Source organism: Centruroides sculpturatus, unplaced genomic scaffold, assembly GCF_000671375.1.
Source record: "Centruroides sculpturatus isolate CEXI.00-Female unplaced genomic scaffold, Cexi_2.0 scaffold336, whole genome shotgun sequence".
Lineage (NCBI taxonomy): Eukaryota > Metazoa > Arthropoda > Arachnida > Scorpiones > Buthidae > Centruroides > Centruroides sculpturatus.
In genome coordinates, this window is record NW_019384582.1 from 502,775 (window position 1) to 519,184 (window position 16,410).

Consider the following 16,410-nt stretch of genomic DNA (forward strand, 5'->3'; position numbering starts at 1 on the left):
TTCAAGTGACTTAAGTGTTTAAAGAAGACTGTATATCATTGAAAATTATAGGCTTTTGTATCATTTTTTATTTATAAAGATATCAGAAATAATCAGAGATAAAAGTTAAATTTATTCCAAAATTTCCCCATAAGAAACAATGCAAAATGGATTAATCTGTTCCTGATCCCAAACAAAGCCTTTTTTTTTTTTTAACCTTTTTACTTGTATCTCAAGCATAAAAATACCTACAAATGCAATATAACATTATCTCTATCCATTTTATTTTATATATATGTATTAAAAGCAAAATGTTCCATCATGCCAACAAAAACCGAACCCATCAGTTTATGAATAAGTGCTATAAATAGAGACTCAACTTTGTCTTGATAAAATATAACCAAATCAATCAAGATGGACAACATGTACTTTATCCATACTTTCCAAAATATTAGGTTTCAGTTGTTTTGATTTAAATTTTAATTTAAGTTTCAGTGTAAGAAACAAGAGTTTTAATTATTATTTTACTATTTTTAGTTTTAATTAACTGGCTAGCTAGTACAGTAGAACCTCGAAAACTCGGCTCTCGATAACCCGGCACTCCGGATAACTCGGCCACACCCTAGCAGGGCAAAAAAATCCTTAGTTAATTAATTTTCATTATAGACAGTTTTATAAAAGTATAAAAGCTCTCGCAAAGTATTTTTCTGAGGTCTGTCTTATCAGGTAAATTACTGTACACAGTGTATACATTAATTTTCATTTTCATGTAGTAAAGGCTCTATGCCTTCATAAAGGACGTACTTTTCCTTTGTTTAAGGGTATTTGGGCAGTTTATTCTCTGTTATATTCTCAAGTAAACAATACATACAAGTACAGTACAGTATTTTCTGAGGAAACACTTGTACTTATTTTTTTTAACCCTATTCCCGATAACCCGGCATTTTCACAAACTCGGCCACCCTTCAGTCCACATTAGGCCGAGTTTTCGAGGTTCTACTGTATTAATAAATATTAAATTAAATATTATTATTATAATGCTGTACATAATATTATATTAATAAATTTTTGTTATTTAATTTGAGTTAAGCACCTTTAAATACTAATTATTGAATGTCATTTATATTATATGAATGCCAATTAATGCAGTATTTATTAATTAATTTGATTTAAATTGAATTGTGATGCATACTGAAAATGGGGAAGTGTAGTATCTTACCCACACATGCATTGAAATTTAATGTTAATAAAGTCATTGATGGTTTGTTTGTGTTGTGACGTCTAATGAGACAAGGTGAATCTTGGCTGTTGGTAGTCCTGTCATTGATTGGTTGGGTCCTCAACATTCTTTAACATAGGGAGTATAGGAAGTTGACCATTGGTAGCTGGCTCTGCCAAGTATCTTGTTCAGAAACCGAGTTATTGTACATACAGCAACTGGAGCAAATGACATTCAAAATTTTGTTTGTAAATGGGGCATTTGTAACCCAAGGTTTGACTATTTATTTACAACTAGCAGACCCCGCCACGCATTGTTGTGGGTCAAAATGTATCTATTATAAATGTATAATTTCCTCCGTGTGGGGGAAATTTTTCAAAAAATTTCTTCTTAGTGTGCATTCTCTTGACGCACCCTATTAAAACGCAATCAAAAATGCAAAAACCCGCATCTAAAATAGTATAATAGAAGCCAAGTTCTTCATGGTAAGCCTTAATCCTAACCATCTCCCTTCAGTGGGGTGGAATTTCGACATGTATATTATATGAAAACACATGCGTATTCAAATGCAGCGGTTTGTCAAAATTTCAAAGGAATCAGTAGGAACAAACAAACATTACATTTTTATTTATATAGATAGATAGAAGATGATCTGATTTAATTCATTTTCACAGAAAAGCATAATGCCTCACAGAAAACCAAACTTAGGGTGTCGTACTCGTAGCACCATCTGTTGGACATAAAAGGCTTAACCTAGATTATATCTTTTAATTTGTATGAATGTTTAATGGAATAATATATAGCCTATGTCCACCCTGAAGTTCCATTCTAAATATTGGTGAAAGAATTTTTGAAATCGGATGAGTAGTTTCAGAGATTACCTGCTACATCCAAACTTACTTACAAACATTACCTCTTTATAATATTAGTATAATATAAGATGATTTAGAACAGTATATCATGTAGTTTATTCCAGATCATTGACCAGAACTTGGTACTGAGACATGGTACAGCAAAGTTTGTACTATACATTTTCATATTTCTTTAAAAATTATTTTAAAAAATTATAATAACTTGAGATTTATCAGAAGAGGATGAAACGTTATCAAAATGATTGTTACTGACAATGAGATGTGATTGTACAGTTTTGATATTGAAATCAAGACTTTAGTCATTATAATAAATTACTAAAGAGATCAAAATGATAATTTTTTTAATCAATTATAAGGAAATTGCATATCATAAATTTACTTCAACAGATCAGGTAATCTATTGAAACAGATTTATGATGCAAACTTTTCATTGAAGTTTTGAAATATTTACCAGTAATTGAAAAAATAAGACTGAATAACCCAAATTATGACAGAATCAAAGCAAGTTATTAACACTACAACAACATATATAGCTGGATGGCCAAGGCAATTAAGACATCGTGCTACTTCTCTGGAGAGCTACGATTGAATCCAAATGGGTAAAAAATACCAGCAATTTTTATGAGTGACATAGGCCAGATACGTTGGATTCCTATCCCTTACCATCTGGCAGTTCCCATTGTGGGTCTGGCCAAATCCCTGATGGACCTAAAGAAAGTCTTCTTTCTGCCCTATCTAAATCATTACTAAGTAATAAATGTAGTAAGATGTATGTTATTGTATTGTAAAAAATGGCTAATGAAAAACAATGAAATGCTTATATATTGTCAATCTATGTATCTATAATTACACAGTTCTTCCTATGTGACATGTATTTAATATGTTGTAGCTGCTTTCTATACTATGATATATTAATTTGTTTAATGCTTCTAGCCCTCGTATATTCTGTTTGATATTTGTGTGTTATCATTTTAATTTATGTAATTTTAATAATGGTTTATTGTACATGATATCTATTTATCATTTGTCATACATAATTTTTATAATTGTTATAATCTTCATTATTTATAATAAATTATTAATAGACAGTGGTGATATTCAGCGGGTTCGCACAGGTTTGGCCGAACCTGTTGTTAACATTTTCAAAGTTTTCCGAACCCATTGTTAAACACACGTAACATTTCTCGGTGGTTTTGTTTCTCTTAAAAAATATATTAAAAAATATGTATTATACTCTGTAACACTACTAAACTAGAGCCTTATACCCCGTTCGCCATGGTTCAACCTCCATCGACCGTTTCAATCTCGACTGAAATGAGATTTAATCGCGATCGACTCAAGAGAGTTCTTGAAACTAGGACCAGTCATACGAGAGATCCCACAATCCCATGCGTGCGAGAAAATACAAGATGGCTGCGGAACACATGTTGGGCTATCGACAGCGAAATAAAAAAGATATTGTATTTCGAGAAACGATGACATCTGTCTATTATTATAATAATACCTAATGATAAAATAAATGATTTAGAAAAGTTTTTTCTTGAGAAAAAGTCATAGGGAAAGCAGTTAACTCCTTGGGACTCTAGCAATTTTTGATATTAATGTAATTAAACATAAAAAATACTTAAAACTGAAAAAACGAAAGAAATGCGTTAATTCTGAAGAAAAAGCTTCAGATTTTATTTTCCTTTGTCTTGTCTTTCTGTGAAATCTGACGCTGATGAGTCATTGTTTAAACAGCTGGATGACCTTGAACACAGCTGGAGTTGGATTTCCCGGGACATTCTCATAGAAGTCTCGGGAGGCGATGGGTTTATAGTAGGGTGAATACTAGCTGGCCGTATATTTTTAAAAAATTAAAATTTTTATTGCGATTTCCGACCCCCCGACTTAATTAAACTTATATATAATAAAATCTATTAATTAAAAAAATTTAAAAACTATCGGAGGTCGTTTTTGACATCAGAAACTAGCTTTAAATAACTTACCGAAGGAAAATTTGTGCACTACAACTTTAGAACGATGAATGAAATTTGATATCAAACTCCCATTAAAAAACAAATTAAAAGCAATTAAGCGTGAATCGTGCATCATTAAAGGTAAATTAAAATTGCGATAAAATTTTTTCGCGCGGGAAAAAAATTTTGAAAAAATTTGGAGACTTAAAAAGCATTTCAAAAATAAAAAAAACAAAAAATTTTTAGGGGGTCCAAACGCCCGAGTTTTTTTAACTCTATGTAACTTGCCTGAGATATCTCGGGCTTGGGGCTTAGGAAACATTTTCTGTTAGTGAACCCTTTGTTAAATATTTCGAATATCACCACTGTTAATAGCTACCATGTATAATAGGCCCTTATTAAAGTTACCTAAATTAAAATGGTAACACACAAATGTCAAACATAATATATTAAGATTGTTATTAAAATTCAATGTTTTTAAATTTTGTACAATTTATATAGTGCATTTTACATAAAATTTAAGAAAAATATAGAAAAAGACAACTTCAAAACAGAAATTTTGGCTATAATAAAGTATAGCCAAAATTTAATGTCCAGAATTTAGAATAGTTTTGTTTTATAATTTGAGAAATTATGCCTTGTATAAATCATCTTACAAATATTTCAGTGTTTTTATTAATTGTAGAATTTTCTATACAATTTTTTATTACTTTATAAGCAGTTTAAATTTGATACAATTTCTTTTAGGTCTTGTTGGACTTGCATTATCTTATGCTTTATCAGTTACTGGTTTACTCAGTGGAGTAGTAACATACCTGACTGAAACTGAAAAAGAAATGGTTAGTGTTGAACGCACAATGCAATATATTGATGGTATCACTCCAGAAACTACAGATGGATTCGAACAGGTAATAAAATTTTATGAAAATAGTAATGACTAAGAATATTATTTAATAAATTTCAGTAATTATTTAAAACAAAAAATATTCACACATACCATAGACATAGTCATTCCAAACATCCATAACATACAGAATACACCAAAAAACATTTACATTAAATTGTACATTAAAATTGTTTGCAAAAAAATCATTTTACGTAAATTTAAGTAATTAAAATGATTAATAAACCAGAAAAAATTCTTTAAAAATATAAAAATAATGGTAATTTATAAATTTTTCTTCATTGATAATATTATTACAAAGATACACCAATGGATTTAGAGAATCTGATGCTCTCATTATTTGAATATTCATTGAAACAGTAAATGTTCAGAACTTGCCCACAAAATACAGCAACTATAGAGAATGGATAAAGTATTTAGCTTGCTCTTAGTCTTCTGTTGAAAAGGCATCATAATACTATACAAATATTATCTATCTATCTAGAAATATTAAAGCTAAATTGTTGTGCACATACAAATATACATTATAGAAAGCTACCTTACTTAGACACAAGTTACATAGTCAGGAAATTTTTAAATTCTGATACATACATCACAAACATCAATAGCATTTTGCAGCTTTTTTGGTAGCTATGTCGACCTTGATCCATCATATTATTATGCCGGATCAACTGAGCAGGACATAATCCACTAAAATAATAATAGGTTTCATTATAATTTTAGTTAATTAGATATCATTCTTTTTATAAGAATGTGAATTAATATTCATGTTTGTAGAAAAATAATGATGTACTGCTATTAAACTCCAGTTCTGTTAAGTCTGCACCTAGAACATTCTGTGCATGTGTTAATTTTGACCCATCAATCCTCCTTTGTATACTGTATAAGTAGTGGTCCCTTTATTTTTGAAATTTATATACTTTATATATCATTTTGCCAAGATATACTTATTTCCTAGTTATTCAGAGCTGTTGCATTAATATGATATAAATTGGGAGCTGAGATCAAGGCCTTTGGCATTCTGTATCTGCAAAAATATTCATTAACTAATTTTCTCACAATAGTTTATACAGTAATGTTTTTTAGTGGAAAAATCTCTATTCATTTACTAAGTAGTTTGTAACAACTAACAAACACAAGTTATCATTTCTTGATCTTAGAGAGAGAAACCCAAAATATCAATACCTAATAAGTTAACTTGGTGATGTTATTAACTTTTAAACTTTGCATCATTCCAGCACATTTCTTTTGTTCTGTCTTCATTATTTGACATACATGGCAGCCTAATGTATATTCTTCAATATATTTTCTCATTCCTGGCTGGTAACAATATTCAGCTATTAGTTTTCCAAATACCAAATGTTCAGCTATGATGATGATCATGTAATTCCCCTAATATTACTGTTTTTGACAGGTTAGAGATCACAATTTGATAACCAACCGATTCAAGTTCTTGGAGTAATAAGTAACATTATTTTCAAGTACATAACACTTTGACTTACTAATTATTTCAGCTGCCAGTGTTGAACAAGTGCTCACAAATTGTTTGTAATTCACCATCTTTTAGATATTTATATAGTGTTTTAAAGTTTTGTCTTTTAATTGTTCTTCAGTTATTTATGACAAATTTCTGAAAAATATCTGAAATAAATGAGAAATATTATACAGATATCAGATTATTCATGAAAAGACTCTGGTTTTACACTATAGTTAGTTTCTGACTTATATGAGCCATTCATAAGCCAAATCGATTAACTCCACATTTTGAATTTTTTAAATTTTAGTGTCAAAGCACTTGATATACTCATAACTTTTTACATTCATAATGAGTTTCTCTAATAATAAAAATTAATACCACTTAATGATGAAATTTTATTGGCCAATGAAAAAATTCTATTTATTTCAGAAGCCAATCTAATTAACTCCATACTGTAACGTAAATCTGCCAGTGCACACTGCATCATTACAATCGCAGTGTGCATTGACCAATGCCGTGTAGATAAATTATTTAATGTTATTGTATTAATTTACTGTATTGTATAATTTACTGTAATGTATTAATTTACTGTAATGTATAATTTACTGTATTGTTATACAGTAAATTATTTAATGTTATTTTATCACAAAAAGTAAGTAAAAGAAATTAGTTAGTTACAGTCCAACTGCCGCAGAAGTAAGTATACATGTGGAATATTGAATGATTGCTTTAATTTTGGTGGCAATTGTTTTTAGAAAAAAGTTATACCATTATATCAAAATGGATGAAACTAAAAACAATTTTATTCATTCCTCCTATTAAACATGATTCCTATAAAAATTTAAGAACAAATCGACATGATGATATCTCAAATACAGCTGATGAAGAAGACATCATATATGTGAGGATTTAGGCCCTTTTGTGAGTTTTATAATTCAAAACAAATTTTTTATTATTCGTCAGTATTTCCCTTCTTCCTCCAGTTTCGTTTTTTTTTGGAGGTCAAAACTAGACCTTTTGACCCATCAATGTTCTGCGTCACTTTGGAAGGTGACCTTTTAGGCTTTCAAAGTTGTTCGGGAGGACAGATAAAGTTCTCCCCTGACAATGGGATTATTCATTTCAATCTTCATTTCGATGTACAAATAACTAGCCAAGTAACAAGAACCTCAACTTGTTACATGATAGAGGGTAACAAAAGGGTCACCGACAAGGGTAGACCAATTGAACAATCATCACTCAGGTTGCACCATATACTCTGACCTTAGAAACCTTTGGCAATTAATTTAGTGAGTTTGACAACTGTTCTCAAATTTATGATGGGAAAGTGTCACAATAACGGAGAGAAAAAGTAATAAATCTAAAGAATGGTTTCTCTTGATAAGTAATATAAACAAATCCCTAACGTAAGTTGAACTTACATGGGATTGCATCAGACTTAGTCACCCCTTCTGGGACGTGTATAAAAAGGGCTTGGGCACAGTTTTCCAGGCGGACATCAACAGCAGACCTCCACTGACCCCTACTGTCACTCTGTCCGTCGTCACCCTGCCATAATCTCCAATGGTCAACTCCGCAGATCAAGGAACGTTCTACTAATGACCCATGCTACGAGATCGGAAACATAGAGGTATTATAGGAAATTTTATTAGTATACACTCTGTCTGAGAGGTCTCTCTCTCGGGTCTCTTTCTTATTATAAGATAAGAATAGTTTAACTTGGAGAATACAGGACAGAAAGGGTCCAGAACGTAGATGACAAGAATAGAGTGATCATTGTCACGACCTAGAATTTTCAATTATTCCCATTTTTGTAGCCATTCACTTTTGCCTTTGCTTGTATTCTTTTATCATTTATTAAATGTATTCTTTGTTGAACCTGTGGACCTGTCTATACTTTTTTCGGACACCTAGTCAACTTGCTCATCAACCTCCCCATTCACTTTTAGCCCTCCTAAAGCCATCACCTGACAAGAAGCCGATAAGTGGGGTCAGCTCTACCCCCTCGGTTCACATATATATATTGCTGAATAATCAATTAAAACAATATAATAGTAATAACCATTGTAACAGTAACAGAACAGTTGTTATTCATTTCTGCAAAAATCTTTAATAAAAAATGTATGATAATGAACGATAATGAAGTTTCTCTATAATAATAAAACTATATGAAAACTGAATTTGATGTTACTACATTTTTCACTTGCCAAATCGATTAACTCCCTCAATCACACCAAAATCGTAATAATAATTAATAATAATAATAAAATAATGATTATAGAATATTTATGCTATCTTATACATTTTATATGTTATTAAATAAAAGCTACATATACAATAATATATTTTACAATGTTTATTTGAATTTATATTTTAAAAGGAATTTTAAAAAAAGAATGTATAGTAATTATATATTACTTTGTCACTTTTTTCAACTTTTTGTTTTATGGAGTTAATTGATTTAGCAAGTGAGTGACACATATAGAGATTGCATTATACAGTAAAACCTGTCCAAAATAGAACCCAAATAAAAAGGAAATGTGTCCAAATTGGAAAAATTCTTTGGAATGGAGTGATTTTTCTATTTTCATTCTGTGGACGTAATATGATCTTTTAATTTTAGCTTATCAAGAATATGCAGTAGTAGTAATATTTTTAGTCATATCTAAGTTATGTGAAATTTTATTTATGAAAAATAGCCTGGAATGTGTCTTGAATATGTCAGAAACAAACTGTGTGTGTAAATGATGGTTACTTTAACTACATAGGTTTAGTTATGGTGTTAAAGTAAAACATATTCTGTTGGTGATGTTTAATTATCAATTTTGAACAAATTTTATTTTATACTATAAAAAGATTACTATTATTTTGCTTATATAAATTTTTTTAATAGTAATGTTGATTTTATCTTTGAATTAAATATGTAAAAAATAAAATTTTGACTTAGATATTTCAAAGTTTATTTATAAATATTCTTCTAGATACCATTTGGATGGCCTACACATGGTGTTATATCTTTCAGTAATGTATCCTTACAGTATCGCAGGAACTTGCCATATGTACTTAAAAATGTATCATTTGAAACACTCCCTGGAGAAAAATTAGGCATAGTGGGCAGGACTGGTTCTGGAAAATCAAGTTTACTTCAAGCATTGTTTCGTTTAATTGAAATTGATGAAGGTGAAATTTATATTGATGGAGTGAATACTGCATTTCTGAGTTTGAAGGATCTTAGGTATATAAAACAATACATTTCTTGCTAAAATAAAATTAAACTATTGCTATATACAGTGGGTGATCAGTTAACAAACATAATTCGTTCCAAGACTTTGTTCATTAACCGATTATTTTATATGTAATAGTAAAAATATATATATATATATGCAGTCTTGCATTTTTATTAGTCATGTTTTTTCTGTTTGTGGGGGTTAAAGAATCTGTCCAATGTCGATTGCTTTTCTCTTTTCTTCAGGATTTTTTGGAAGTAACTAATCATATTGTAATTATAAAGATCCCAAACCCCATTAACCTTATTCTGGTTTGGATGCCATTTGGATGATCATCGTTCTGACATCCCTAGAGTTCTTCTGTCATCAGATCAGTTTCAGGTTCCATTATGACCTCTAAAATGCTCTTTATTTCTCAGATGTGATTTTCATTACTCCATTAGTAGCTTGAGACTTCTTGATATATCTTTCATAGCTAAAATTGTGCCTACTGTAGACCTATTCAAGCCATACTGCCTAGCAACATCTTGTGCCCAATTTCTACCTTGGCTATTATCTCTTACTTGGTTTCTATGGTGAGCACAGTTCTTGACACTCATATTTTTGGCTCCATAATATTATCAGTTTCTTCCTTAAATAAAAAGTTCAGAAAAGCACTTACAAAAATTCAGAGAACAGAAATCAACTAGCCCACAAAAAGTTATTTAAATGCAAGACCCAGATAAAATTCGAAATTTGGTATTAAATCGTTAGCAAATATCCAGTTAAATCCAGATGGGACAGTTAAACTTTCACCTTACCTTTTGTAAATAAACCCCAACACAAAACTTAACAAGTACCTGTCCAACAGTCTTGCAATGACTATAAAAAATTATTTGTCAGAAAGGTAAACAAAAAACTAGAATTACAAGGGAGAGTTTCAAAATTCAGAGGGATACTATCTGATCAGTATTGGGTTGAGTGTCAATGTTGATGTCTCTCACGCTCCAAAAGGTTTCAAATTGTTACCTGAAGACAAGGGAAAATCAATCAGTATTCATTATTTTCCATCACTTCTTTTTATGTTTGTTCAGTAAAGTGTTCATTATCCAAACGTGTTCATTGTCCGATCATAAAAATCTTTTTCAAAAGTGTTCGTTATCTGATTTGTTTGCTATCCGAACTGTTCATTAACTGATCACCCATTGTATTTACATTGAAACAATGGAATAATTTATTTAATAAATATTTAATTTATCAAAATGTTTAAATTAATTAATTAAGTATTTAATATTAAGTAATTAAATTATTTCAAATTACTCAACTTAATATTTTAATTATATATTAATAAAAAGTTTAAGCAAATTAAGAAATTGATAAGTACTTTGTATTTAAGAAGTAATTGTTTAAACTGTCTTTACTGCATATACCATCTATATAGAAAGTTCTGGAACTGATTTTTTATCAGAGACAAGTAGTCATATACCTGATTGCTGTGTAATCTTTTAGTTAAAACTTTCATGTTTAGACATGATTTATTTTATAATGCTGTTGTCTTTTTTCTATTCTGTGCTAGTAAAAAATATTTCCTTTTTTTTATTTTGCTTGTCAAAAAATTTATGATGGAGCAGTAATTGGAAACTTGGTAAAACAGCTATGGAAGCTATGAAAAGTGTGTATGGAGACAGCTGTTAATCTCATTCAAAAGTGTTTTGAGTGTACAAATAATTTCAAGAAGGTTATTGCTTGATGATGATGATGCAAGAGTAGGATGCATGCCACAAGATTGAGGGATGTGAATATTGGAAATAATCAGGACCTCCTGCTCCTAGCAGGCACCACTGACTTCCTGCTTCCACCTGGGTGTGCTGAATTGTCTTTAAACAGATTTGGTGTGTTCTCCCTGAAAGATGGAAAGTGAAAGATTATTTTTCTGTTTCACAACAATGCTCCAGCCCATTCAACTGAAATTGTGAAGCAGTTTTTAGCTTGAAAACAAGTCCTCATACTCATTCACCCACCATATTCACCAGATGTTGCACCATGTAATTTTTTCTCTTTCCATACCTCAAGATGCAATAAACCATATAATGATTTAGAAGACATTCAAGGCAATATGATCCAAGAATTGAAGAGGATTGCAAAGGAATTTTCAAGCAGCTTTCAGTGATTGTGGGAATGTTGTCAATGGTACATTGAGACATGGGCAACTATATAGAACAGCGTTTTTTTCCAACTTTTTGGATTAGCAATACCTTGAATTTAATAAGATTTCTTCAACATATCATACTTTTTTAAATAAAAATGTTTAAAATTGCTACAGTCCTGTTTAAAATTTAAAATAAATTACAGTTGATTTTTAAAAATTTTGATACTACAGAAGTTAAACTTATCAAGACAAAAAAACAATTTTACAATATTATAAAAATAAAAAAGACTATTTGAATCAATGTGTGAAGAGCTATTATCAGTCTTTAAGCTAGTAAGCTGCAATGTTTATAGAAGCTCCAAAGAGTTGGTATGCCAGCACACACAGATACACACAACTTTTGTAGAGAGTTTGCTGATGCTGCAAATTTTGCAACATCAGCATTTTAATGAAAACTTCCTTCTTCCTTTGGTCAGCTGGTTATAAAAAGATAAAAGATAAGCAAAATTTTAAGAAAGAGCTTATTTAAACTTATAAAAAATATTTAATATTTCTGCAACATACCTGAAGCACTCTCAGGACATTGTATGTTACAGTGCACAGATTAAGAAATACTGATATAGATCATCGTAAAGATTAAAAATCTTTCTATTTACTTTTTCTTTTTTTAGAAATATAGTCCCAGAACTTTCTGGACAAACAGTGTATATAACAAATATTATATATAATGCATAATGCAATTTACTTTTTATTGAATTATTTGTGGATGATAATAAAATTTTGAATTATGCATCTAATATATTAATATCTATAGCAATGGTAATAAAAGCTACTAAATTTGAATTAAGGAAAATTTATTACTTTAGATTTAAAATACATCATTATATTTTATTTTGATTTCTAAGCTGTTTAAAATAACAGTTATGCTTTATTTTTATTTCTTAATTGAATGTAAACTATGTTTTCTAGCATTCAGCTAATCAAAATAAATATAGTATAGAATTTTTAATTTGGTTTTTTTTAATATACTAATTAATAAATAATTTAAAATGATGGAAAAGAAAATATAGCATATCAATCACACAAACTGTGTATGATTAATTTATATAAATTTATGTCTGATAACTGATTTTGGATTTTCAGTTTGGTTTTTTTTTTTCAAATGTCAAAAATTGTATAAGACAACTTCAGATGATGGATTTGAATTGCTATCTTGTAGAGTATACTTTACATTCTAATATTACTATTACATCAACTTAATTAACCGAATTAAATACATAATTCTAGCTTTTGTGACATTGATACATTACTGAGATGCATACTTTGAATTCATCATTTCAGTTACCTTAATTACTGTCTTAATTAATTTGTTTAAATTTTATTATTAAATTATTAATTAATTATGTTTTATATTAACATGTTTGTTCCCATCAATTCATAAATTTCAATTAGTTTTAACTTGTATTAAAAATTTATGAAGTGTTCTTTGCTTTATCATTACAAACAATGAAAACATTTACACAATTTAAAATCTCTAACAATTCTGTATGTACATACTATAAATTAAATTGTAATAATTTTGTTATAAATGATTTTAAATATTGATAAATATAATTATTNTGCGGCATTGTGACGATGTCACAATAAATAACTGCTCGTTCATAATAAATTTATTTAAAAAATTGTAATCATTATCGGGTTACAGTAATAATAATAATACAATGTAAATTTTAGATCTCATTTATCTATAATACCTCAAGATCCATTTCTATTCAATGCTTCTGTAAAAGAGAATTTAGATCCAAAAGAATGCTTTTCAGAAACTGAGTTATGGAGAGCATTACATCGTTGTCACATGGAAGATGAGATTAAAAGATTAGGAGGTTTGAATATTTCCATTGGTGAAGGAGGTCAAATATTTAGTTCTGGACAAAAACAACTTTTATGTTTAGCTCGAGCAATTTTATGTAAAACAAAGGTAAGATTTAAAATGTTTATTTGTTATATTGTATATAAAACTAAATAATAATATAAATTAATATAAATTTATTTTTCATTAAAAATTGCCTATGGTAATTTACATAGTAAAATTATAACAAAGAATACAAAATAATATCTTCATGATCCACCATTTTAGTCACTGTTGACAACCCAAAAAAAGAAGGGGGAGAAAAAAACAAATACCCATAGAGATGACCTTTTATTTGAGACTATGCCTCTGTAGAAAAAATGTAAATTGGTTTTAAAAACATCCTCTGGTGGTGATACCATAATTTAAAAATACAGTTTTTTTGTATTCTTCATTATAATTTTGCTACGTAAATTACTGTCTGCCATTTTTAATGGACTATGTCATTTCTGTTTTTGAAGATATTTTTTTGGTTCTCATTGGTGACTGAAATAGCAGATTGTGAAGACATTTTTTTTTGTATTCATTATAATTTTATTACATAAATGTCTTTGTTCATTTATAGTAATATATAGTTGTGTCCTCCAATTGATAAATAACAATTTTTTTCATTTATTCAAAATAATTAAAAATATTTTCTTTATAAATATTATTTTTGTATTTTTGAGTTTCTTATATTTGTTTGTCAGATGTCAAATGGCCTTGGCCTAAGCAATGGCTGGTTTATGATTCCTTACTTTAATTTTTCCATTGTGTCTTTTTTGAAAGTGACTACTCTCAAAAAGTTAACAAAGAAAGGGCTTATTATATAATCAGCAGCCAATCACTGCTTCATAGAGTGGAAGTGTTTTCCTGAAAATATTATTAAATAAATTTTTAAAATAAAATCGGGTAATGTGAGGCTCCATCATTGCCACGATAAAAGAGTTGCATTAAAATTAGACATCACTGATTTTCCAATAATAATGATGATTGGACACCCATGCCTGATATATATATATATATATATACAGTAGTTTATTTTGAGATACCTATCTTAATTCAGCATATCATATCACATATTCAAATTCATTATTCTGTATATCAAGTACGAATCCTTATTCATATAAAGAATAAGTTTTTCTTAAAATTGATTTTGAAACAATTTTTAAATATTTCCATATTTTCAATATAATTTTTATTTGGCAGTATTTATATAATATGAAAATTAACAAAACATTATTTTAAGTATTTTTAATTTATAACAAAATAATTCTTTGTTAATATTAATTAACAAATTTATTGAGCATCTCACTTCAAAATATTTTAAAACTCAAAATGAAGTATGTGACTTATATTTTTCAAAGAAACCATGTTTCAGTTTTAATATCTCAACTAATCAAATATTTGAAATGAATTTAATTTTATAAAATGTAAATCTTTACCTTTTTAAATTTCCATCTGATTTACATCAATAACTCTGTTAAAATAGTAAGATTAATCTTACTGCTATATTTATCAGCCATATAGAAAGAGCAATTGTTGGGTAAAATAGTCAAATCATTAGGATAATGGAATGATTTACCAAATATTATCAATTGAATATAATATCACAATTAAAAGTATATAGATTTCTATTATAAATGATTCTTTTCTTTTACCTTATAGAATAGTACTTTTATAATAATAAATTATGTGAAATCATATAATTAAATTTTTTTACAGGTACTTTGTTTAGATGAAGCAACATCTAATATTGATTATGATACTGACTCCCTTATTCAGAAAACAATAAAATCAGCATTTGCACAAACAACGATATTAACAATCGCACATCGAATAGAAACTGTAAGGAAATGTAATCGTGTTATTGTGATGAAACATGGTGAAATTGTGGAGTTTGATAATCCAACCAAACTTTTAGAAAATCCTAATTCATATTTTTCACAATTAGCTGTAAATAGCAATAATTTTTAGTATAAGATTTATTGAATTGTTTAAAACTTACTCAATTGGTAATAAATTATAACGAAAATAAAAACAATTTTTTCTAAAATAAAACAATAATAATAAATTGAAATATTTTAAATATTGGTAAATTCTTTAATAATGTACTCTAATAAACTTTATTTATTTAAATTCTTATGAAACTTTCCAGATACTTGACATTCAAGGTGAAAATTACTTATAAATGAAATATGCAAATTACATAATCATCATCGTAACGATGATGATTATGTAATTTGCATTCATCAATATATTTCACTTTGAAAAAAGTTGTCAAAATTCTCCCTTTCTTCCTCAAAAGATAATTATATAAATCATTCTGAAATCGCTTGAATTAATAATATAATATAATTTTCTGTTTATAATTAGTTTTAACAAATAATTTTTTTTTTCTTTTTTAGAATAAATTTCAATTCTGAGACAAAAGACCAACTTCAGATTGATATATATAATTATCTTTCATTTCATTATCATCATTGAATATATATTATCCTCAAATAAAAAAAAATGAAATTTTATCTTTATTAAAATATAAAGATTTTTGAACAAATTTGTTGGAATTGTATTGAGAATGATATTTTTCTAAAGAAAAATTAATTTGTATATGGTAGTTAACTAGGTAATAATTTATTTTAAAAACTAAATTAATTTTAACAAAATATAATTTATAAATCTTGCAATATTTCTCAAACTTTTGAAACATCATATCTTTTTTAAAAAAATAATTAAATACTATGGATACAATTCTCTG

General features: G+C 28.2%; 1 protein-coding gene across 1 annotated transcript in view; it reads left to right on the forward strand.

The window, feature by feature from the left end:
- Positions 1-16,131, forward strand: part of LOC111624498 (multidrug resistance-associated protein 7-like) — a 61,128-nt gene extending 44,997 nt beyond the window's left edge. Inside the window, exons 15-18 of the mRNA XM_023367348.1 lie at positions 4,776-4,936; positions 9,391-9,644; positions 13,499-13,742; positions 15,378-16,131. Of these exons, the coding sequence (XP_023223116.1) occupies positions 4,776-4,936; positions 9,391-9,644; positions 13,499-13,742; positions 15,378-15,629 (911 nt within the window). The 3' untranslated portion in view covers positions 15,630-16,131. The remainder of the gene's footprint in view (positions 1-4,775; positions 4,937-9,390; positions 9,645-13,498; positions 13,743-15,377) is intronic.
- Positions 16,132-16,410: the final 279 nt, after the last annotated feature.